This window comes from Motacilla alba, chromosome 3, assembly GCF_015832195.1.
Source record: "Motacilla alba alba isolate MOTALB_02 chromosome 3, Motacilla_alba_V1.0_pri, whole genome shotgun sequence".
Classification (NCBI taxonomy): domain Eukaryota; kingdom Metazoa; phylum Chordata; class Aves; order Passeriformes; family Motacillidae; genus Motacilla; species Motacilla alba.
In genome coordinates, this window is record NC_052018.1 from 45,157,890 (window position 1) to 45,180,592 (window position 22,703).

At 44.9% G+C, this 22,703-nt stretch overlaps 1 protein-coding gene across 1 annotated transcript in view; it reads left to right on the forward strand.

Moving 5' to 3' along the window:
* Positions 1–22,703, forward strand: part of FOXO3 (forkhead box O3) — an 88,798-nt gene that overhangs the window by 61,641 nt on the left and 4,454 nt on the right. Inside the window, exon 2 of the mRNA XM_038132292.1 lies at positions 10,248–11,682. Coding sequence (XP_037988220.1) covers positions 10,248–11,648 — 1,401 coding nt within the window. The 3' untranslated portion in view covers positions 11,649–11,682. The remainder of the gene's footprint in view (positions 1–10,247; positions 11,683–22,703) is intronic.

Sequence of the window (22,703 nt, forward strand, 5' to 3'; positions counted from 1 at the left end):
ATGAAGACTAAAACAGTTCATAAGTGGGGTAGGTGAGGTTGGGATGAATGCGGAGATGTAGAGTTTGGTTTGGCTGCCGAGGAACTCTCTGAAGCTGCCATGCCCTGGGAGGCATTGGGAGTCACCATCCCAAAACCTGCCTGCCAGAGGATGATATCTACCCCCACCAGCAGAGAGGGTCAGACGAGAACAGGAGGACAGGCTGGTGGGCCTGTTTGGTGGAGGTGCCCCTTTCTCCCCAGGACTCCTGAGGGAGGCTGGTGCCACTAGCTCCAGGTCTGACCTGGAGCTGCCCAGGTTTTACATCTGCAGAAAAGTCTTTTTCATAGGGAGGGAAAAAAGGATCAAGTGCTGTTAACTTGGAGATTACACCCAGGGCATTGAAGCATGGAAACTAATGCCACATGCCTTGGTGGTGAGTTTCTGGGCAGATGTGGTTTTGGGACTGAGTGCCCTGATGCAATGTATCAGTGGAAGTCAGATCAAAGAATGGGCTGGGGAAAGACTGCTGGAGTAAACCCACCTTGCTACTGTTCTTGTAAAAATGATGGGGAGATGGATATTTTTGTCCACCCATGTCATCTGGCACAGTGTGAGCCGTGTTTATGTATACAGAAAGCAAATCTGTAGGATTCTTCAAATATACTCCTAAGTGCAGTGTTTAAAATATGTTCCCCAATGCAGGGGGAAAATGCAGGAATCTATGTAACCAAGAGGCTAGGGAGGACCCATGTGTTATTCTCAGGACAAAAGCAGAATGCACATCAGAATACATCAGAAGGAAAGCCGATCACTTTCTACTTTCAAAAGGCATTAATATTTTACAGCTGCCATTACGTTTTGAAGAGTGCTCAGGTATTTACTGGTAGCTATCCAGTCTGGAGTCATGAAGGAGATACCTGTTTTTCAAGTTGTTCTGTTCACTTATCCCTTGTCTCCTAATTCACACCCTGTCCACAGCAGTGCTGCAGTAGCTTGGTGGATATCTGGAGTCGCAACTGCGTGTTCCCACAGCAGCTGCCCTTTGGGAGACTCCCAAGGGTTTTTTGCCTGTAAAAGTCAGTGGGTCAGACCCACTGAGAGCCATGCTTAGGTGCATCCCCAGCTTCCCCCAGAGCTCAGGTCTGTGGAGCAGGACCATTCCCTTTGCCACCTCAGCTGCCAACTGAAGCACATCATATTTTAAAATGCTGTTGTTTTTTTAAAAAAAATCAGATAGTATCTTCTGGTTCAATAATAAAGTAATTATGTGCTTAAAATAGCACAGGAGAGGGGTCCTGTTTCAGATTAGCTGACAGAGCAGAAATGCTGGGGGCTGGTTTGGAGGTTGCTTGTGGGCTTTCTCATGAGAGAAGGTCTCAGGTGCCTTTGCTGGCTTTTGAAGGGCTTGCTGAGGCCTGATCAAACTCAGTCAGGCGACAGTGTATCAGATCTATTCCTCTCATCAGTCACATGTTTGCTGTAACTGTCACCAGATTCACAATTTAGTGTGTGCAGCTCAACACTTCCAATTAATCCAGGCTGGGTGTTTAACAATCTATCATTTCAGAGCTAGCACTTCGTGGAGCTGCATGCAGGGCAGCCTTGAGCTTGGCTTCCAGAACCCTGGAATGCTGTCTCCACACACATAGATTTTATTCTTCCCCTGCCACTGTGTGGTAGGCGTTGTTGCTGGTTTAGTTGCATTTCATAGAAAGTGTTAAAAAAATCAACCCATGACTGCAAAAGATTTCAAAAAATGAAGATTTATAATAGGTGATTCAGCAGTGAGAGGCTTTTGTGATCTTCCATGGGAAGCTACTATTTTTAGTAAATTATTATAAGCAGTAGCATCACTCACATTTATTTATAAAGGCATGAAAGAACGCCCATACGTGTTTCTAAATAGTCAATGTATAGTAACAGCCATATGCTGAGAATGAGTAAAAATAGAATTGAGCACTCTGGCTTCCACAATGATGCGTGGATCTTTGCATCTAAGAAATGAAAAACAGAGGCTTTTTTTTTTCTCCCTAGATCTTCTTTCTAGCAATACAAACCCAAAGCCTTCATGGTGAAAGTCTGCCTGGCAGTAAAATTGCATTGTTTTCATTAAGGTCTAACTGGGTGACCACTGAGCTTTGGGAGGACTATTCCAGTAGCTTCAGCAGCTGGTGGATTAGGGCTGTGCTGACAGGAGTAGCTGTTTTTGTGGGTGTTACTGTTATGTACAGTGTTCAGGTTGATTACTTGTGTCTGCTTGCACTTCTCTGGGGGCTCTGTGGTGTGGAGGAGAAATGCGCACAGCGATGCTGTGCTGAAGGAGCTCCACAAATAAAGCGTGGTCTCTCCAAAGTTCCTACAGTGGAAACACTTGAAATGCTGGTGCTTGCCATTGAGAAACAACAGGAGAAAAGAAAGATATTATCTGCTGGTGATACCACTCCTGAACAGAAATTACACCTGTTTTGTTCTGCTTCTGCAAAGACCCAGCCCTGTGTGTCCATTGCAGCCTTTTTGTAGGCAGCTCCTTGGGTTTAAGTTCAATAAGGGGCAACATCTCCCATTTTCTTGCTGACTCTGTTCATGTCCCAGTCAAGCCTGTGATGAGTTCCCTTGGGATTTCACCTTACAAGAGCAATGCCTCGCAGTAAATTCTTGCTCTTAATTAAATTAAATCCTTTTATTTAAATCAACTGTGGTTTTGAGTTTTGGGCAGCCACAATATGAAGTGGGTGGAAGGAACTGAAAAAGATGCCTCTTGACAAGGTGCCCTAGCAACCTCACTGGCAGTGCCTGCCTCCTGATCCCCAAATCCTATTCTAATGTGGAAAAGCATTGCCATAGCATGCAGAGGGGATAACACTTTATTTTTTAGGGGACTTCCTATAGCAAAGGGGGCGGAGGTACCTGGCTCCTGACACTGAAGGGGGGGGGAGTTGCTGGAGAGCCTGACCTTCCTGTTCCGCAGCTGCGTTAAAGTATCAGCGTTTTCCTTGCACTCTGCTTCCCGTCTCCCAACATCCAGTGTAAACGACAACCGGCATGCTCTACTCACAACAAAACAAATGTTATTTATTAGAGTCCTCATGTGGTCAGAGCATGTCTGACTGTAAAATAACTGGAGATTTTTCTGCTAACTGGAAGCATGATGCTCTGAGGCAATTTCCAGGCAGTGTATATTTTCAGCTAAGTTTTATTTACGTCAGCGTAGCAATTTGCAATATCACTGTTTGCAAAGAGCGAGGCACGGTGGTTGTTTTAACTAGAATTTTTTTTTTTACTTTTCTTACTTACTTTTTTTTTTTTTAGGAAAAACTTTCAAGTCATCAAGTCATGACTCAGTTCCCATCGGTTCCATGCTTTGAGATGCTTTCCTTTTGAAAAATGGGGGCACAAACCCCCTTGGTGGGCAGGTTGCTTGCTGCCTGCCCTCATGGCCAGCGCAGCTGGGGAAGCGTGGTGTGCGTGTCGGGGAGGCTTTGTTTTCCCCGTGCTAATCACTTTCTCCTGTTGGAATTTGGCGCGGCACGGTACCCCGTGTGTGGGACACAGGAGGCAGATCCGTGTACTGCTCTCCTATCCGAGCACATTTCGGGGGATAAACCTTTTCCAGACTTACTGGTCTCCCAAGGAGCTTAAATCCCTCAAGGCTCTACTCTTCTGGGGTGGGGGACAATGGGCAGAGGTGCAGGCAGAGCTGATTGCAGCGGAGGCCTCTTCTGGTGCTCTTCCCCTTAGCACCAAGGTCAGAAAACTCCTTTGAAGAGAGGATGAGGAGGAAAACCACAGAGCCACCCTTCAGATGCGGAACTGACTTTCTTAAATCTGTGGGAGTGGGGTTTTTTTTTCCATTTTCCTGAAGGAGGGCGTGCTTGGGTAGGGCTGATGAGCCTGTGTCACCCCACATATGCGGGAGTGTGAGGATGGTGCCTTTGCCAGCTGGGTGTGAAGGGGTGTACCTTGCAGGACTCTGGTGTGCGCTGGCTGCCTGCTTCTGCTGAACAGCTGGTGGGATTTTTGGGAGCTGCCTTGGGAACATGCAGATGATACCAAACATCAGACATCGAAACCACTTTGGGTGTCAGAAAAGATTTCTTTTCCTGTATGTAATTTTCTTAATGCTTTTTTTGTCCCTGCAGCTTCCATACTTTAGGGAAAATATAACAGTCTGGAACACATAATACTTGTTTTAATATGGAAAAGAGGTATATCATGACAACATGGCTGGATAGATATTGTGGGAGAACTCTCTTTATATTTTAGTTACTGATTTTTTTTTTTTTGTATCTGCAGAGCACCCTCACTACTTCATTAAATTATATAAATTTTTCTGGTTTGCAAAAACTCATGGGAAAGAGGAAGAAATTCTGAGACCACTTTGGGACTTCAAAGTTCTTTAGGAAGTGTAGCACTGCAGCCTTATGCAGCTATACAGCAAGGGACTGTATGGAACCACTAGATTGGTACTTTCTAAAGATCAACTTCCCTAGACTTGCGAATCCCTTTCACCAGGAGTTCCTATGTGCGTGAACACAATTGGCAACTTTAGCCACTACATCTGTTTTCTTGTTTAATTCCAACTGAATCTCCTGGGGGACTTTAAAGCAAACAAAATGTAAAATATGTGAAATGTAAAATGTGATTGTCCCACTGTGCTCTGCGCTGATGCAGCATCCCTTTAGTCCTGTGTGCAGTTTTGGGCACCACAGTATAAAAAAGACATTGAGCTATTAGAGAGTGGCCCAAAGGAAGGCCACAAGGATGGGGAAGGGCCTTGAAGAGAAGCCATATGAGGAGCACTGAGGTCACTTGGTCTGCTTAGCCTGGAGAAAAAAGAGACTGAGGGGAGAGCTCATTGCTGTCTGCAGCTTCCCTGTGAGAAGAGGGGCAGACACTGATCTGTTCTTTGTGATGACCAGTGTGAGGACTCAAGAGAATGGCATGAAGCTGTGCCAGAGGAGGGTTAGGTTGGATATCAGGAACAGGTTTTTCACCGTGAGGGTGTTTGGGCTCCCCAAGTAAGTGGTCACAGCATCACTTGTCTGAGTTCAAGTTCAGTTCAAGTCAAGTTCAGACAATGCTCTCGGGCACATGGTGTCACTCTTGGGGTGTCCTGTGCAGGGCTGGGTGATGGACTTGATGATTCTGATGTGTCCCTTCCAACCCAACATATTTTGTGATTCTATGATTCTATGAACGCTGGTAGTTGAAGCAAGTTTTGCGTTACTTCATGAGAAGGCACAGACGCTGGTCTGGACAGGTGTGCAAAATGTGTTGAATTACTAACAGACTCCAGTTTCATCAACCACTGAATGCAAAAAAGTAGGGTTTTCTTAAAGAAAATAATTTTTTGGTGGAAGCTGTCTCTAGAGGTGTTCATCCCAAATGAGATCTGTGTGACAACATTTTGAGCAAGATGATATAAGCTGAAAACTGAAATTCAAGTGAGCAAGCAGTGAAGCTGGACTCCCTCTGTTCAGCTGGAGGCTGATAAACTGGAGTTATTTTCATGGCTTCTTTTTAGTGGTATTAGATCTGATGCCTTTCTCTGCTGCATGGCTACCAGACAACTTCATATGAAGTTGTGAAGTAAAAACATTATATATGTTAATACAGGATAAGATAAAGTGTAATTCTCCCAAGTGAGCGTTAGCAGCATTTATCGGTCTGCAGATAGTGTTTGTTTTTCTCCCACCATGTCTTAATATCCCACTTGTTAAACCTCTGCTTTTGATTTTTAGCCCTAACTTTACAGTTTAGGAGCCCATATCTGAAATTGCAAATTCGCTACTCACTACAAAACACTGAAAGAAAAACAGACCAGTGTGTAACTTGGACTCATCAGCCACCAGCTGCACCTCATCTTGCTAATCTTCAGGCTTTTTTTTTTTTTTAAGAAGAAAAAAAAAAAAAGCAGGGGCTTTTAAGAGTTAAGTTACACAACTCTCATTTTATTTTTAAAGCGAATGGATTCCTTGTTGCGTTGTCGAGGATGATAAATTGATACCACATGTTGCTTCCAGACAAAAAAGACTCTGTGCTGCAGTGGAAGCACTTGCAGCTGGTGTCTGAGTTAGTGGACAGGCTCCACAAGGTAAACACTGCTTGGAAGAGGCTGAAATGAGCACAGGGAGGGGGAATTTTCTCCATTTTAAAAGCTCTCAAGCATTTGCTGCTGTTGTCTGACCGAGTCTGAGTGTTGAAATAACACAGTCCCAGCCTCCTTGGGAGACTCATTCAGTTGTTTGGATCAGATTAGGGACAGGGCACTTTGGAAATGTTGGAGTGTCCTCTCTGTCAGCTTGCCCGTTTGCAGTCTTATCAAAATATTGAGAGAGACTGGTGTAATTAGGACACGTTAGCTGATCTCGGGGGATTTTCCCGCGAGCAAAATGTAGCTGGATTCCTCGAGGAGTATTAACCGAATAAAATACAGTGCAGTGGATCAACATTTGTTGAAGTTGAGAGCATGTCCCCGAGTTTGAGGAGAGTGGTTTAAGCCCTGGTGTTGCTGCCCTGGCTGTTCTGGCCCCTACCTCACCCCTTCTCCTGGTGCCATCAGCCTGAACCAAGGGAGAACAGCAGCACTGCTTGCCTGTGGCGCTGCACCACCCTCTGCTCACACCAGTTCTGCCCAGTCTCTGTGTTCCTCTGCCCTGAGTCTTGCTTGTCTCCAGGGACAGTCCCTCTTCTTGCCGGACCACTTTCAAAGAGGACTTCAACCCAGCTGGTCTGGCCTCAGGGCAGTACATGATGCTCTAGATGTTATCTGCAGGAACCTCATTCTTCTGGCTTTCAGTAGAGCACACGTATAAATAGTAACACTAATAAAGGGAGGAGCTCATCATATTTCTTTTTTGCTCTGCTCGAGTACAGTCCATATGTTGTACCCATCAGTGGTATCTGAGCTGTCTGCAGCCTGGCTAGCATCTCTCCCATCTACATATGGTCTCCAGGACAGATGATGGAAGTTCCTTTATGGATCTTTTAAAGTTTCTCATTGCATTTTGGCATGGAAAAATGTGTTAAGTTTCCATCATCATGGCCTAATTCATCTCCCACATAAGTCAAAGACAAATCCCCATTAATTTCATCAGCAGTGGGCTCGAATGATAGACTGTATTTTCTTTGTTTCCCTACCTCCTTTGTGATTTGCTGCATGGTCATATATTAGTAATGCCTGTAGTTGTGAGCAGTGATTGTTCCTATATACTTTCCTGTCTTTTAAGCAGATAGGAATATTTTTTGACAGCTCAGAAAACAGGTAGAAAATACAGTTATTTCTATCCAGATTGCCCCCTGGTAGCACAGTGCAACAGCCTTCACTGATGTGAGTTGTCAATCCTGGTGGCTTCTGTAGCAAAACTTGCATGAGAAAGGATAATAGGATCCAGCCCTGATTTGATTTGGCAGGGAACCCGACAGAAGGAGAAACCAAAAAACTCAGATACTGTTGCTGAAGAGGTTAATGGGGGAGGTTATGTGAAAGTAGTGGGTTTTAAGGCAGTGTTTGTACAGAGGGTGGAGATGGGGTACACAAAAATAAATTAGCCCACAATTATGCTTAAGAAAATCTTCCTGCAGAAGAAAAGCAAAGAAAAACAGAAGCAGGATTATAAGTGGCATAGTGCTTAATGTAAAGGAAAACAAACTGCTTGGCTTTTTTATAACTACCAATTTTCAATGCAGAAGGATTATTACATTCTTTTATTATTTGTGTAAAACCGACACTGAGCAAAAAAATATAATAAGAAAATTACACATGTGCATATACATATCCACACATGCAGGAGCCCTCATCCTGAAAGGTGCCTCAGTCTCACACTTTTACCATTTAGGATTTTTCATGGTTTTAAGCCAAATACTTTCATACTACGGATACCAGGAGCAGAAATAAGCCCTTTTATGAGAATACTATAGGCTGAAAACTGTTAGCTGCTGGCACTTTGGCTGAGTGTTTTTATATCTGAAGCTGTGCATGGCATGCTGCATATGCCACCTCAGGTGTTTCTCCTCTCTGAGATTTATTTTTCATTAGCAAGAGTCATGATCCCATGTATTCTTATACCCAGCATTTTTAGGTGGGGAGCAGCATAGTTCCTATGGCTTTTGAAGCCTGGCGTGGACTTTGCATGAGAAATCTACATGCAGATGTTCTCACAAGTGGTTGTCCATGGAAGTTTCAGGGACTGAGGGTGAGAGCTCCCTGCAGAGATGCAGTACAAGCTGGAATATCAAGAAAGGTTATTTTTAAAAAAACATCGGTTCTTCGCCAGTTTTACAGGGAGATAGCTGAGAAAGTAAGGACTGGTACCTAGTTATTAGAAGTTAGACTGTTGCCAGACTCAAAATACTGTTAAAATGCCATCAGTCAAACAATAAAAAGCTTTTTCCCTCCTTAGACTGAAGAATTGTTGTGATGCAACTCAATCCACTATATTTTGATGACATGATAGTCCCTCAGAAATGGACATGTTTATAGCTGAGGCACTGACCTAAACTTCTCTTGGGCATGTCAGCAAAGTCTGATCAGTTGCTTTGTGTAAATTGTTTAAAACATAACAGTTGCTGTTTTGAAGCATGGTCCATATGATTTCTCTTTTCATTAAGTGATAATCACAACCATGTCTGCTGTCTGCATGCAAGAATTTCAGGCATGTTTTCCATTTCACAATCTGACAAAAACCACAAAACAGTGGGGAAAGAAAGGCATTTTATACTGAAAATAATTGTTTTTAAAAAAAGCTGGGCTGTACTTCTTTATATGTATCTCTAGTTTATTTATATCAAACATCCATGGTTCCTAAGGATGCAAATATTGAAGTGCTGGTGAATGATTTGTTGACTGATTCATTCTTTGCCCATTTAAATCTGGACTTTCTTCAGTGTTTTGTAAATGAGGGGCACTTGTTCTGAATGGTTTGATTGTGTTGTGGTCTTGCTGACTATGTGTTTTTAAAATATGTTGATAGAACAAATGTGATTTTATCTTTTTCATAGATACACCTGGTAATTGCCAAAATTTAAGAAAAAAACCTCTGTACTCTTTAAGCTTAGAGGAATAGCACAAAGGGTTTTTCAAAGGAATAGAGGAATAGCACAAGGGGTTTCTCAAAGGAATGTGGGGTAGCTCCAAAAATCTTTTGGATTTCCATATGGGAAAAAAAATGTTGGTTTACCAAACCTGGAAGCATTCACACTAACAAATACTATTTGCTTTTCCTTTCTTTGATGCATATTTTAAGCACAAGATCAGCAGGATGAGTAGAGTGGGGTTTTCATGTCAGTTATTTTGGTTTAAATCCAGCGCCGTTTCTCTGGGGGTACCATGGGCTGGTTTTCTCAGGCTCTTTCCGATTCTGGGTTGATTATCATCAGTTGTTGGTTTGATCCAACGTGGTGTTTGGGCAGTTCGATGCCGCTGACTAGTGCGAGCAGGTAGGATGCAGGCTGTGTGCAGGCTCCCCTGAGAGCCCTGTATTCCATAGCATCCTGTACAACATGGAGTATCCGGCTGTGTACAGCAGCTTCATACAGCTCTGTATCCAGCAGCTTACGGGTACAGGGATATCGTTGCATACTGTGTCACATCATGTTTTGAAGACGGTGAGGATACTATAGCGAGGGGACAGCTGGCCAGCTACTGCCGTATGGGCATAATTCTGGTGCCTCTAATCAAGAGAGAAAGTACAGCTTAGTCATGCACAGAGTGCCTGTGGGAGAGGAGCAGCAGCACTTGCAGTTTTCTCAGGAATTATTATAACAAATATACAGCACACGTGCCCATGAAGAATTAAAAAGACATTTGCAGAGGCTGCAATGAGTGTGACTACCCCTCCAGCCAGATTTTTGCTGTGCCTTTGCAGTTTTTATTTCAAAGAACTGATGGCAAGATTACTGATAGTAATAGCTTGTCCTGAGTAAAAAGTAAGGGAGAAACATCTAGCTCCTTTCTAGCAGGAATGTCACTCTTAGGAATGTCACCTTTTCTTAGGATGAAGCTTTTAGGGGTGTGGAGATGGGCACAAGGAAGGCACAGCTAGTGCAAGCTTGGGGCTTGCTGTACAGCAGGACACTGCCATGCCACAGTCACACTCCAGCCCTCCCATATCCAGCACCTGAGAAATTCACGGAGATGTCCAGGAGAGTCCAATGATTTTATTGATGTTGCTGTTATCATGGGATGTTGGTTTAATGATTGAGATTTGGGTTGTAAAAGAAGTTGGGTGCTAGTCTTGACGCTTTATTTTGTTCCTTTCCTGCAGAATTCAATCCGGCACAACTTGTCACTCCACAGCCGATTCGTCAGGGTGCAGAATGAAGGCACCGGGAAAAGCTCTTGGTGGATGATCAATCCAGATGGTGGAAAAGGCGGCAAGGCGCCCCGGAGACGCGCTGTGTCAATGGACAACAGCAACAAGTACACCAAGAGCAGAGGACGGGCAGCAAAGAAAAAGGCAGCCCTGCAGACAGCCCAGGAGACGAGTGAGGACAGCCCTTCCCAGCTCTCCAAGTGGCCAGGGAGTCCCACCTCCCGCAGCAGCGACGAGCTGGATGCATGGACAGATTTTCGCTCCCGTACAAATTCAAACGCCAGTACGATCAGTGGCCGCTTGTCACCAATTTTGGCAAGCACTGAGCTCGATGATGTCCAAGATGATGATGCTCCACTTTCTCCCATGCTGTACAGTAGTCCATCGAGCTTGTCCCCATCGGTAAACAAACCGTGTACTGTGGAGTTGCCTAGGTTGACTGATATGGCTGGGACAATGAACTTGAATGATGGACTGACTGATAACCTTATGGATGATCTCTTGGACAATATAACACTCCCTCCCTCCCAGCAGTCACCGACAGGAGGGATAATGCAGAGAAGCTCCAGTTTTCCTTATGGTTCCAAAGGTTCAGGGCTGGGCTCCCCATCAAGTAGTTTCAACAACGCTGTGTTTGGGCCGTCGTCCCTGAATTCCCTCCGCCAGTCACCCATGCAGACAATTCAGGAGAACAAGCAGGCCACCTTCTCTTCCATTTCTCATTACAACAACCAGACGCTGCAGGATCTCCTCACCTCTGATGCGCTTAGTCACAGCGATGTCATGATGACACAGTCTGACCCACTCATGTCACAAGCCAGCACAGCTGTGTCCGCCCAGAATTCCCGCAGGAATATAATGCTCCGCAACGACCCTATGATGTCGTTCGCCGCGCAGTCCAGCCAGGGCGGTCTGGTCAATCAGAACCTGTCCCATCACCAGCACCAGTCTCACAACTCCTCTCTTAGTGGCAGCCGTGCCTTGTCGAATTCCATCAGTAACATAGGCTTGAGTGACTCCAACAGCTTGGGATCCACCAAACATCAGCAGTCACCTGTCAATCAGTCTATGCAAACGCTTTCTGACCCGCTGTCGGGCTCCTCTTTGTACTCCTCTAGCGTGAACCTCCCAGTCATGGGACACGAGAAGTTCCCGAGTGACTTGGACCTGGATATTTTCAATGGGAGCCTGGAGTGTGACATGGAGTCCATTATCCGCAGTGAACTCATGGATGCCGATGGGCTGGATTTTAACTTTGATTCCCTCATCTCAGCTCAGAACGTTGTCAGTCTGAATGTGGGGAACTTCACTGGTGCTAAACAGGCTTCATCACAGAGTTGGGTACCAGGCTGAAGGATCTTTGAGAACAGGGAAAACGGGCAAACAGGTCAGTGCCCCATAGATGTGGTAAAATAATTGGTTCCTTAGTTTTATTGGAGTTTGCACCAAACCCTTAATAGTTAGTGCACACTAATAATAGTAATTTGGCTTGTGATGGCTTGCTGTGTGTTGGTATGGAACAGGCACAACCAAGAAACGTGGAGGTGTGGAAGGAAACGAGGCTAAGCTATAAAAGCTGCTTGACTGCAACACTGTCGGCACGCATCTGGTGTTCAGCGCCCTTCTTAATTTAGGCATGAGAAATGTTAATGACAAATCAGGCAAACCAAGGTGGAATATTTGTGGTTTTTAGGAATCACAGAGCTCTAACTTGTCTTCTTTGAAGTCGCAGCAGATGGATTCCCTCTTGCAGCCGATGCCACGTGTAGCCAAGCTGTGTTACACAGGGATGGGGCGAGGGGCTCTGCAGTCAGTGGAGCAGTGTTGCTGTGGGGGAGGAGGAAGAGCGTCTTTGCAAGATCACAGCACTCACTTGGGATCAGGTGTGTGGGACACATCTGGACAGAATCAGTGTTGTGCTGCTACTGTGGCATAGCAACACCAGCAAAGTTGTTTGGGTTTGCATTTTCGTAAAATTGTATTTCTTGGCCAAGGAAAGGTATCAAATGAAGGAATTATGTATTGATGGGATCCTGGTCTCAGGAATGTCCTGGCCTACTTAATGTTTTAAGTATGCAATAACTGTTTTCCTCCTCCCCCACTCCCTGAATGGGGTAGATATCTTCTTCTTTTGGACTCCTCCAAGAGAATATCTGTAGATGTGGGTTCTGACATAGGTGTTTTTCAAATGTTAGCTTCTTCAGGTTAACTTTTTTCAAGATTGATGTGTTTTTTTCCGTTGCTTATTTTCCACAGCTGGGGACTTGTAGTCATTGTTTCTGTCATTCTTTTGTGATTCTTCAGGATCCTGCCCATACCTCTGCCTGCTCACACATACATATCCCCTGACTCATAGGGCAGGTGCCACACAAAGTGCCCTTTCTCCTTTGTTTATTTATTAGTATAAGGGAGTAAATTTCAAAATGTTCTGGGATAAAAGGTTAGCTATAAATTATTGAAAGTGTTCTATTAACTTCAGAATAGTATGTAGAGCATCTCAGTGGTGAGGTTAAATGAGGCATCCATTCAGTTTACAGCTTACTTCCAGCTTTCTTATTTTCTAGGTGAAGGACAGAAAGAAGGAGTCAATGTCCTTTGATTTTACAGTGCCTAATTTTCCCCTTTCATCTTTAATTGCGTTTTCATTCACTGTTTCACAGTTAGATGTTCAAGGGGAAGCTTTGTGGTAGGTGAGCAGCAGTGGTGAACCTGGAGAATGTTTTTCTGTTTCCTGTGTATATGGAGCACCTCAGGAGATCTGCTCTCTGTGAGGGTCAACAAGGCTGCCCAGACAACCTCCTTTCAGTCGATCTGCAAAGCTGCTCCGAAGGAGTTGTTGGTGTGCACAGTTGTTTCTCTGTCAGTGAAAGGATTTCCTCTGGTTCTTGCACATCTTCTCACTCTTAGCAAGAGCATTGCAGTGCACAGCCAGGAGACGGGCTGCAGAGAAGGCCTGTAGAGGACACTCTGTCCCACGGACCCTGAGCAAGGCAGCAATGTGGCAATGCCAGGGCCACAGATGAATTTTGGGATTTCTTCAGTTCTGGTAGTGGGGAATTTAGGAAAAGAAAGGGGGGGGAAAAAGAGACTTGATTCAAAATTGAGGAAGCAAAAGTTTGCAGCAGAACATGCTGGCTGACCAGTTCTCTCTTCCTTCAGGTGCATGAGCTGCTTGGATTAAAAAACCTTCTTTGCATGATGTAAAAAAAAAGGCTGTAGGGACTTGATTGCTGTGCAACATCCAGCAGTACCATCTGTCAAATGGGGCCTGAAAAGTAGATGTTATTGACAGTTTTGCTTGACACAAGCAGGTAGGGCAGCCTCTTGCTTCCGTAGCTTCGTGTGCTGCGTGTAGGTAGCAGCCACCAAGGGGGACTTACGTGGGTAATGTGGAAGAGACACAGCACCCCATCTCCTCACTGATGCTCCCTGCTGCCTCTTCACCCCGGCCTCTGGCATCCATGGAAAGCATAGCTGCCATGATCTTCTTCAGGCTGCTCCCTCCGAATAAAGGAACTGACACATCTGTGTGAGCGGAGTCTCATTGCAGAGGACAGATTTATTAACGAGACAGCTCTCCTCAGCAGATTACTGTCCAGTCATCTGTGGAAGCCTCTCTCCCTCTCCCTGACAAGTGGACCGGCTGCTGTGGGGTGCCTCTGGTATCAGGTGCAAGAGCAGATGATTTCTGCTGAGCTGGTTCATCATGCACCCTTCCTCATCTGTTAAGCAGCGCTGTTTGAGAGTCTGCCTCCCTGTGAGCATCTCGTGTTTTGATAGGGGCTTCTCGCATGACATCAGATGCAATCGTTCTGAATTGCTTTTCTTAGTTACTTCTCCACTGCAGCAGTAGGGATCCCTGAATTAAAATCTCCTCTCAGCAATGTTCATGACCCCAGTAATGAATCTTTGCAAGTCCAAAGACTGGGGAGCGCTTTTGGCAGAACAGCCTGGCAATTGCTTATGCTAAATTCGTTTCACTAGGGTAGCCAGGTGTGTTTTGCAGGCAGGCAAAAGCAGTTACATTGGATTATTGGCATACCTAGGAATAGTGAGTGCTGTGTGTTCTATTAAAAATAAGAGAAACACTGGAGTCAGTTTTCAGGAAGAAAAGAAAGAAGGCAAATACACAGGTATTTCATTTATACATACTTAGGTATTGAGGGTGGTTTACTTTGGAAGAAAATCAACTACAGTTTCTTCATAGGGAAATTAAAAAACTCTGCAGGAGATGCCACTGTTGCAGGTTTAGTGGCTGTGCACATTTGCTGCACACAAGCACGTGCATGGTCCCTGCAAAGAACCCTGGCCAATCCCACCCCACCAGCCTGTGCCCATGAGGCTGCCCAGGCCCAGCCTTTCAGAGAGCCCTCATTGAGGCATATAAATGAATTTGGGTTCAGGTTGGTTTTTTTTTCCCCTCTTACAAGAAGGAATAGGGAAAATCAATTTTTTTTTCTTGCTTTATTCACTCAGTCATAATTTTTTCCCCTTATACTGCCTGGGGCCTCTGTTCCTCTCTCTCTACCTGCTTTCCAAAAGCACTGTATAATGTCCTCCACCCACTCAGATAATCATCACCTTGGTATTTCAGAGGGTTTAGCAATAAACAGACATCACTATTCCCTCACCTGTCTTTAGAATACCTTTTATTTTGAAATTAATGGGTCCTTCTCTTAATCTGGGATTCCCACAGCTCTGCACTTTGCTCCGGGGTCTGTCTCACCTGGCAAGTTGAAAGGGACTTGGCTTTTGCCAAAGAATAATCCCAAAAGAGAGCATCAGGGAAGACTATTCAGGACATTTGCTGCTGCCTGGAAGGTCATGAGCTGGTGAGCAGTTGCTGCATGGGCAAGCATTTTCTCTAGTGCCAAAACCCATCCAAGAAGTTGCTTTTACCTAGATTGTTTCAATGATCCAGTTTACAATGGCATCATGTAGGCAGCAATGCTGTCAGGGTTAGGCATGGGGTGGAGAAAGGCTCAGCACGAGCAGGGCAGGAACTTCTTGAGTTGGTGTCATAGTCTGAAAAACTCACCTAAGCTGCATCCTCTCAAGGAGGTTTCAGTGTGTCATTTATCAGGGTGCCTCTGGGCTCTGTAACAGAGCTGTGCTGGACTCACGTTGACTTATTTGAAAATTATATGTGAAATATTTGACAGATCAGTTAAAGTCACTCATCTTCCACTAGCATTATCTAGGTCCCACATCTTCTTATTGCAGAATGCACAAGCTGCAAATAGCAACTTGTACATTACCTGTCATGTAATGTTCACATTTGATTATTAACATCTCTGGTGAAAAAAAATCTTAGGAAACCTAACAAAATGTCTCTTGGTCTTTGATTAGTCCATAGCAGCTTGGATCAGTTGCCAGTTTGTTAATTGGTGTTCAGCCTGTTTCTGTGTACAATTCATACCTAAGACAAATTGGTCTGAGGATGACTTCATGTTTACAACACCATCTTAAAAGTGAAAATAGGTAGTCGAAGATCTTCATTTGGATGGAGTTCTGATTTAGAGAGTTCTGTGCAGTTTGCCACAAAGAAAATTATTTTTGTTATCTGCCAGAAAACTTCTGCCCATGAAAGCTGAATTACTGGACCTCTTACCTGATGACATGTGACTGCCTCAGGACCGTGGCTGCACTTACTTTCTTCTCTCTTATTTTCAAAAATGAGGTCTTAGGGATAGGTCTGCCAGGTTTCTTACACAGAGCTAAGTTGGGGCTGTCTGCCTTCAAATAATCTAAAGGAAATTCAAGAGCAGCACATTCTTCTGCTCCATTTCTAGTAGGCTAGTGGTTAAGGTGGTGGCACTTGTAACATTTAAATGTTGTTTCTGCCAGCCCAAGTTTTGAAAGGTGGTTTTGTGACTAGCTGAACTCCACACATGCCAAGTTTAGTCTTTGAACAAAAATATCTGTGTAGAAAACGTATTTTGTGGGGAACAGGGATCCCTTCAACTCCAAGGAGGGCCTGCCCTGAGCGGGCTCCTCAGTGGCTGAGGAACACATCAGTGGCACAGGACCAAACTCTGTGCTCATGGCTGCTGGGGAGGAGGAGAGGGGAAATCAGGGCAAACCCCATTGGGACTGCCCTCCATGAGGTCCCACTGAAGCTCATCAAAGCCCCTTGCATCCAGAGGCCAGTCCTGGGCTTGCAGGGATGCTGTGACTTTTGCTGTGTGAAGACAGCAGGAGCTGACATACAAATGAATTGCTCACTCCTTCTGGGAGTAGGGCTTTTTTGTTCTGGTATGTTTTTAATCTGGGTTTATTGTTTGGGGTTTTATTAACCTAGGGAAGAGATCTGTAAAAACCAGGATTGGCTCCACAGGCTTGTGTTGTGAGTGTAAAGCAGCTGAAGCCAGGACAGCGCTCTTATCCTGTGGTTTGGGTGTTCTTCTGTTGGTGTTTTATATAGATGTATTTTTTAGAACCTCATGCTTTGTCATGTGATTCAGCAGCAATAATTAGGCAGAAACTTGCTGTCCCTGCAGATGCTAAGATTACAGGATGACATACTCTCACCAGATGACAGCACAAACTGATATTTTTAGTACAGCCCGCATCAACTGGTCTCCCCAGTGCTTTCCTCCTTGGATCAGCAGTGCACAGGTTTTGCTCCAGAATGAGTCTTTGCAAATCGTCTGTCTCATGTGAATGAGCCGTAATGATTGTTTAGAGCTGCAGATCAGTGTTGGTCCCTCGGTATATGGTTTGCCTGATAACTGGGCTGGTTACAGGTGGCTTTTCTTTGTTCATTCCTTCCTTTGAGCCAGACTTTTAAATAGCCCCCATGAAAGCATGTTTTCTTGAAGAAATGCGTAATAAGAGCTCCTTTTTAGAAACATAGCGTCATGCAGCTGAGGAAAGGTCAGGATCTTTTTTTCATATCAATTGGGCACTCAGCCCAGGTGATGAACTGACAGCTGGAGAGGTTTAAGTCTTGTGTTGATGCCAGCCAAAAAGCCCAGGTACAGTGTGGCAGAGGGAGTGCACATTTGACAGCCAGCTTTTCTGTCCTGGCCTGGGGAAGGGGAATGAAGGAGGGAGCCACCCTGGGCTCCTGGTGCCAGTGGTGAAGGGTCTCCAGCAGGATGTTCCCCTGGTGCAGTGGTGAAGGGTCTCCAGCAGGATGTTCCCATCAGCACTGTCCCCAATCAAGTCCCGAGCAGTGTGTGGGGATGCTGACCCCGTTAAATCAGGTACCTGTGGCTGGCTGGTGGGAATGCCCTGCTCTGGTCCAGTCTGCCGGGGCTGTTTAATCGGCTTTTCCACTCAGATTGCTGCACAGGGTGGCAGTTATTGGAGTCTGGCAGAGGGGACATCTGCTGAGCAGGAATCGGACAGGGATGCAGCTTGGCTAGCGGAAGCTGCTGTGCAGCCATGGCTGTCTGCCATTCTTCCAGGGAAAAGGCCACTTTTCCCAGATGATGCTGCGGGGAATGGCTTGTGCTTATGCACTTCTACAGCTGAGTTGAATGTCTTGCCCATTGTTTTTCCCTTGCACTGCCTGCATCTCCTGGCTTTTATCTACATACAAATGTAGATAAAATCTGGGTTTGAGGTAGGACCTTTCCTCTCTTGCCTTTTCTACCACTTGTAAGTTATGCTTGAAGATGTCCTGCCTTTTATCAACATGGTATTGGCCTCTCATTTTCAATTTACCACAGAGGAAAACAAGAAGATTCCATAGCAGGGAAGATGTTTTTAAAATACACTTGGTACCTGGCAAAGAAAAAGAAGCTGTCCATGAGCACATTCAGAATAAGGGGTACATAGCATGTTTCCATAGCACTGTAAACCCATAATTCAGGATGTCTCTAGCCATGCAGGTACCTCTCACTCTAAAATGTGACTCTTTTCCTTCAGACTCAAAAATGCAAGCAAAATCCTTCTGTGGTCTTGCACAGGTGCAGTAGTTACTCATCTTTTTGTGATCCACAGTGGACATCTTCCCCGGGCTCCCGAGTGCCTAAAGAAAGCACAGTTATTCCAGCTGATGAGCTTTACCCCTAAAAAAACATGTATTTTGTATTTTTGGCCTTCTTAATCTAGTCCAGCAGCATCCTGCCTTAAAAGGGCTGTGTTGAACACTTGGGCTGATGTCTCTCAGTCACTGGCAGTGTCACCCCATAACTGGCAGGATTTCCATCCCACTCCTTGGGCTCATGAGCAAAACAGAAGGGATAAAATTTACCAAAAGTTGTCAAGTAAGAAACCTGATGACCTTATGGAGAGAAGTTGTCCTGTATCTAAGCTCTCCTGTGTTAGCCAGGGCAGAGGATTAAACCCAGCCTGATGTGATGGTTCTCAACAGCGATTGTCTGTCAACAGTGCTTGGGCTCAGAGTTTCCTTTTCAGCTGTAGAATGGGTAGATGGGGCTTTACCCACCTTTGTGGGTAAAAATGAACTGCCCAGAGGAGCAGTGGATTCTCCTGTGCTGGAAATACTGCATACATGACAGGATCCTGAATAATCTTATCTAAGGCTCTGCCTTGAGCAGGAAGTTGGACCAGATGATGCTGATCCCTTCCAGCCTGGACTTGTATACGGTGCTGTAGAGCAGTGGGATATCAGAATAACCTGCTTATAAATAGTTATGGCACCTCACTACAGTTCTGGCCTTTCCCAGGGTACTGGTACAGGATGAGAGAATGATCTGCTGTCTTAAGTTACATTTACTTCCAAAGTACTTGGTTGTCTCCTATGGTTTGCAGTGTTCGTTGGAAGAAGAGCAGCAACAGAAAGAAAAGAGACACTTTGGTGCCTTATGTGCTTATGCAGCTACGAGCACTGCAACATCTCAGCTCCCATAAGTCCTGGTTCTGTGTTGGCATTCTTCCTCTTTCCATCCTTCAACCCTTATTCTCTGCCCCAGTTCTGACCTGGGAAAAATCTATTTTTATGAGCAGAGTTTAAAGAGAAAAAGCAAAGTTGCAACATGCCTGAAAGTTCAGGAAATAAAGCCACATTAAGTTGCCAACTCTTTTTTTTGTCCTTGGGCTTTGTCCCCTGACCTCAGTGTTGTCCCTCAGCACCAGGCCATCCTGTGGCATCCTCGTGCAGCATTTGCTAAGCCTGTAAGGTGTCACTGTGGCTGTGGGCATTGGGATTTCCAATTTTTATTGTGCTTGAAATGTAAATCTCATGCTGTAATCCTGTCGTTACAGAAAGACTGGCCACAGTAGTTATCTTCCTTACTTGTTTTAAGCAAAATCTGTGTATTTTTCAGTCTTCAGCTGTGGAACCTCAGGCAGAATATTAACTTGTAACCACACGTAATCGAGTCTTGCTTTTTGAGCCTACCCCCACTTTGGAGTAGAAGTTCAGTTGCTAGAAGCGGTGACAAATCGAAGGGCAGAGGCACCAGAACGAATGCACATCTGTCACTAAAGGACACAAGTTTTCTTGAAAATGTTTGTATCCCAAGTGTCTAGACAGTAAAAGTAGTTACTGGGATTTCCTGTCCCTGGAGAGTTGTTGCAAAGTGGTACCCAGGGAGAACGCTTGTTTTGCAGACCTCTAAAGAGTGATATTTGCAAGATGAGATCCACTCAACAAGCGTTCCAGCCGAATCAGGAGATCCATGTTAGGCTGCCGTACAGAGGAGCTTTGTCTTGGCAGAGTCTCATACCGTAACTGTGTAAAGGAGCACACTGCTTTTCTTCCAACAGAAAACTTTATGTGCTGATGGTTGTGCTGTCTCACTGATAAACCAGGGCACGTTATCTATGCCCTGCTCTGGGGAGCATCGCCGCGTCACCTTTCTGTTCTGAAGAAATTTCCAGTGCTTCATAATTGGCACCATTGGTAATCAAAGGGAGAAAGCAACAGGTGGCAAATGATTCTTCAGAGCTGCTGTGATGGTGCACAAGCTGGCATGGGGCTTGGGAGTCCAGTTAAGTGGTGGAATGATGGGAGAAAGAGGTGAAGAAATGTTGTTGCTGGAGGGAAATTAGAACTGGTCAGCTTGGCCCCAGAGTAAAATGAGAGTAGCATTTGTAACTGGTCAGTAGCAAGGCAGAGGATGGGAGGGCAGAGAATAGGACAAAAGAAAGGGGCATCTCATCTCCTGCACGACTGTTTGCAAAGCTCTTAGCAGGGCCTGTTGCAATAGGACAAGGGTAATGGTTTTAAACCAGAAGAGGGTAGATTTAGATAAAATAAAAGGAAAGCATTTTTTAAAATGAGGGTGGTAAAACACCAGAACAGGTTGCCCAGTAAGGTGGTGGATGACCCATCCCTGAAACTGCTCCAGGCCAGGTTGGATGGGGCTCTGAGCAACATGATCTAGTTGAAGATGTTCTTGCTCACTTCAGGGGGATTGGACTAGACAATCTATAAAGTCCCTGCCAGCCCAAACCATACTATGATTCTGTGATAAATGAAGGTGCAACTGGAGCACTTGTTTCCCTGTCTTGATACAGTTTTCCTCGCTGTGGGGTAGCTGGCTGCTCACTCAGGGTAAATAGGCTTTCTGTGGTGAGACAGAAAGCAAGACTCTCTGAGTCTGTTACAGATGTTAACAGGGTAATTTGAAAGCAGGCAGGTTAAGACTTTGATCTTTTCATTTTTAATCCATTTGCAAAGTCCATGTAAGCAGAGGTGTGAAAATGGAACATAGTTTGGTTCTGCTATGTGAGGCACACCTCAGCTGTGCATCTGTCTCCAAAATGTTGGCACTGTCTGAAATACAGGTCCCACAAAAAAAAAAAATTTGGCAGTGCCACTTCCACAAAAGATGCTCAACTTAACCCATCCTCCAGCTTTTTTCTCATCACTTGGTTTAATGCTTCACATAGATTTTTAATTTAAACATTAAGCAATACTCTGGTGGGAGTTTCTGTACTCTTTTAATCAATAGCTTTATTCAAAGTCAGCAAGACTTCTCACACGTGCCATAGTTAAGCCCATGCTCAACATAACTGGCAGCTGCCTGAGAGGGAGCTGACTTGCTGGGCTGTGGCATTTGGGACAGGACCCTTGCCTTCAGAGGATGTTGTGCCTTGGGAAGTCGCTCATTTCCAGCCCCCTCTGGTGCTCAGGCTTTAAGAAGTAGAGAAATGGGCTTGCACTTGCTTGAGCTGCTTACGAGCCACTAGCCAGGTTTTACGGGGGGCTGCCCGGCCTGTCTGGGGATCTTCTGCTGACCTTGTTACGGCCATCGGGGCACACCAAATGGAGTCATTGGCAGGCAGTCACATTAACGAACGGCCAGCGTTAATTTGCCCTTTGAAAATGAAGAAATCAATATGTTGATCCAGTCGGAAATCCCTTTATTCACAAAACAGTCTACCCCAAACCCCTCCACATAATTAAGGCTAAAGCCAAATTTTGTTTGGGTGAAATGCACAATCTGTCTGCTCCCTAAGCTGTGCTGAATGAAGTTCTCCTCTAATGGCACAGGGAGCAGATGTCACACTGTTGCTTTAATAACCATGAGACAAAATGATTAAATTTCCATCAATCATTTAGCATTATCAGAATAGGTCATTTTAATAAATTGTTATCATAGGATCAGTGCCTGGACCTTAGACAGGAGACAGTTTGAGTGATCCTTCTTGCAGGAGATGCCTGTCCTGGTTAAAGCACCAGTTCCACTAAATCCACCATTTTTCGTGAGGGTGCCTGCTAGCAGAGTCTTTTGAAAGTAAAGACATTCCTGTAATCAACTCAATGGCTTTTTGGTCTCAGCCAGTGTTCCCTTGTTCTTGCACTGTATAAAAAAATAATCAATCTTTCGTCTTGGAGAAAATCCTCAAAAGGTAGTAAGTGTGAGGTGTGAGGGGACTAAACCCTGTTTTCAAAAGCCATTCCAGAGCCAGAAGCTACATGCCCAGCAACACAGATGTCTACCAAGTGAACTTTCTGAAAAAGTGAGAGGATTTCATGGGAATGTTTAAATGTACATACTTTCCAGAACCCTGTGTGGTGTTTGCCTATATCTCTAAGCCACTGAGTACCTTTAAAACTCTGTCCCCTTGGCCCCCTTGGTTGAAATGTTCATCTGTTTTCAGTGTTACACCTATTTATCATGTTTCTTCATAGTCATCTCCATGCTGTATCCAAGGTGTCTTCCCCACGATCTCTCTTCTCAGAGAAGTTTCTTGGCTAGAGAGTAATATAGACCCTAACCCAGTTTTTAAAGCTGGCTAGACCCTGTCTATTGCTGGTGTGTTGTGTGAGCAGGAAAATGGAAAACCCCAAAGTCCACACTGAAATGCGTGGCTCCTTACTGTTTGTCTTAAGCACCCTCTTCATCTGTCCTTCAAGGGTGGTGGTGGATGTCAAACACTTCCAGAAGATTTATTCAGCTTTTTGGTGATGCTGAGAAAAGGTGATCATGAAAAATGGAGAAAAGCTGGAAGATCCTTCATTGCTTCTACCTGGAAATATGTTTA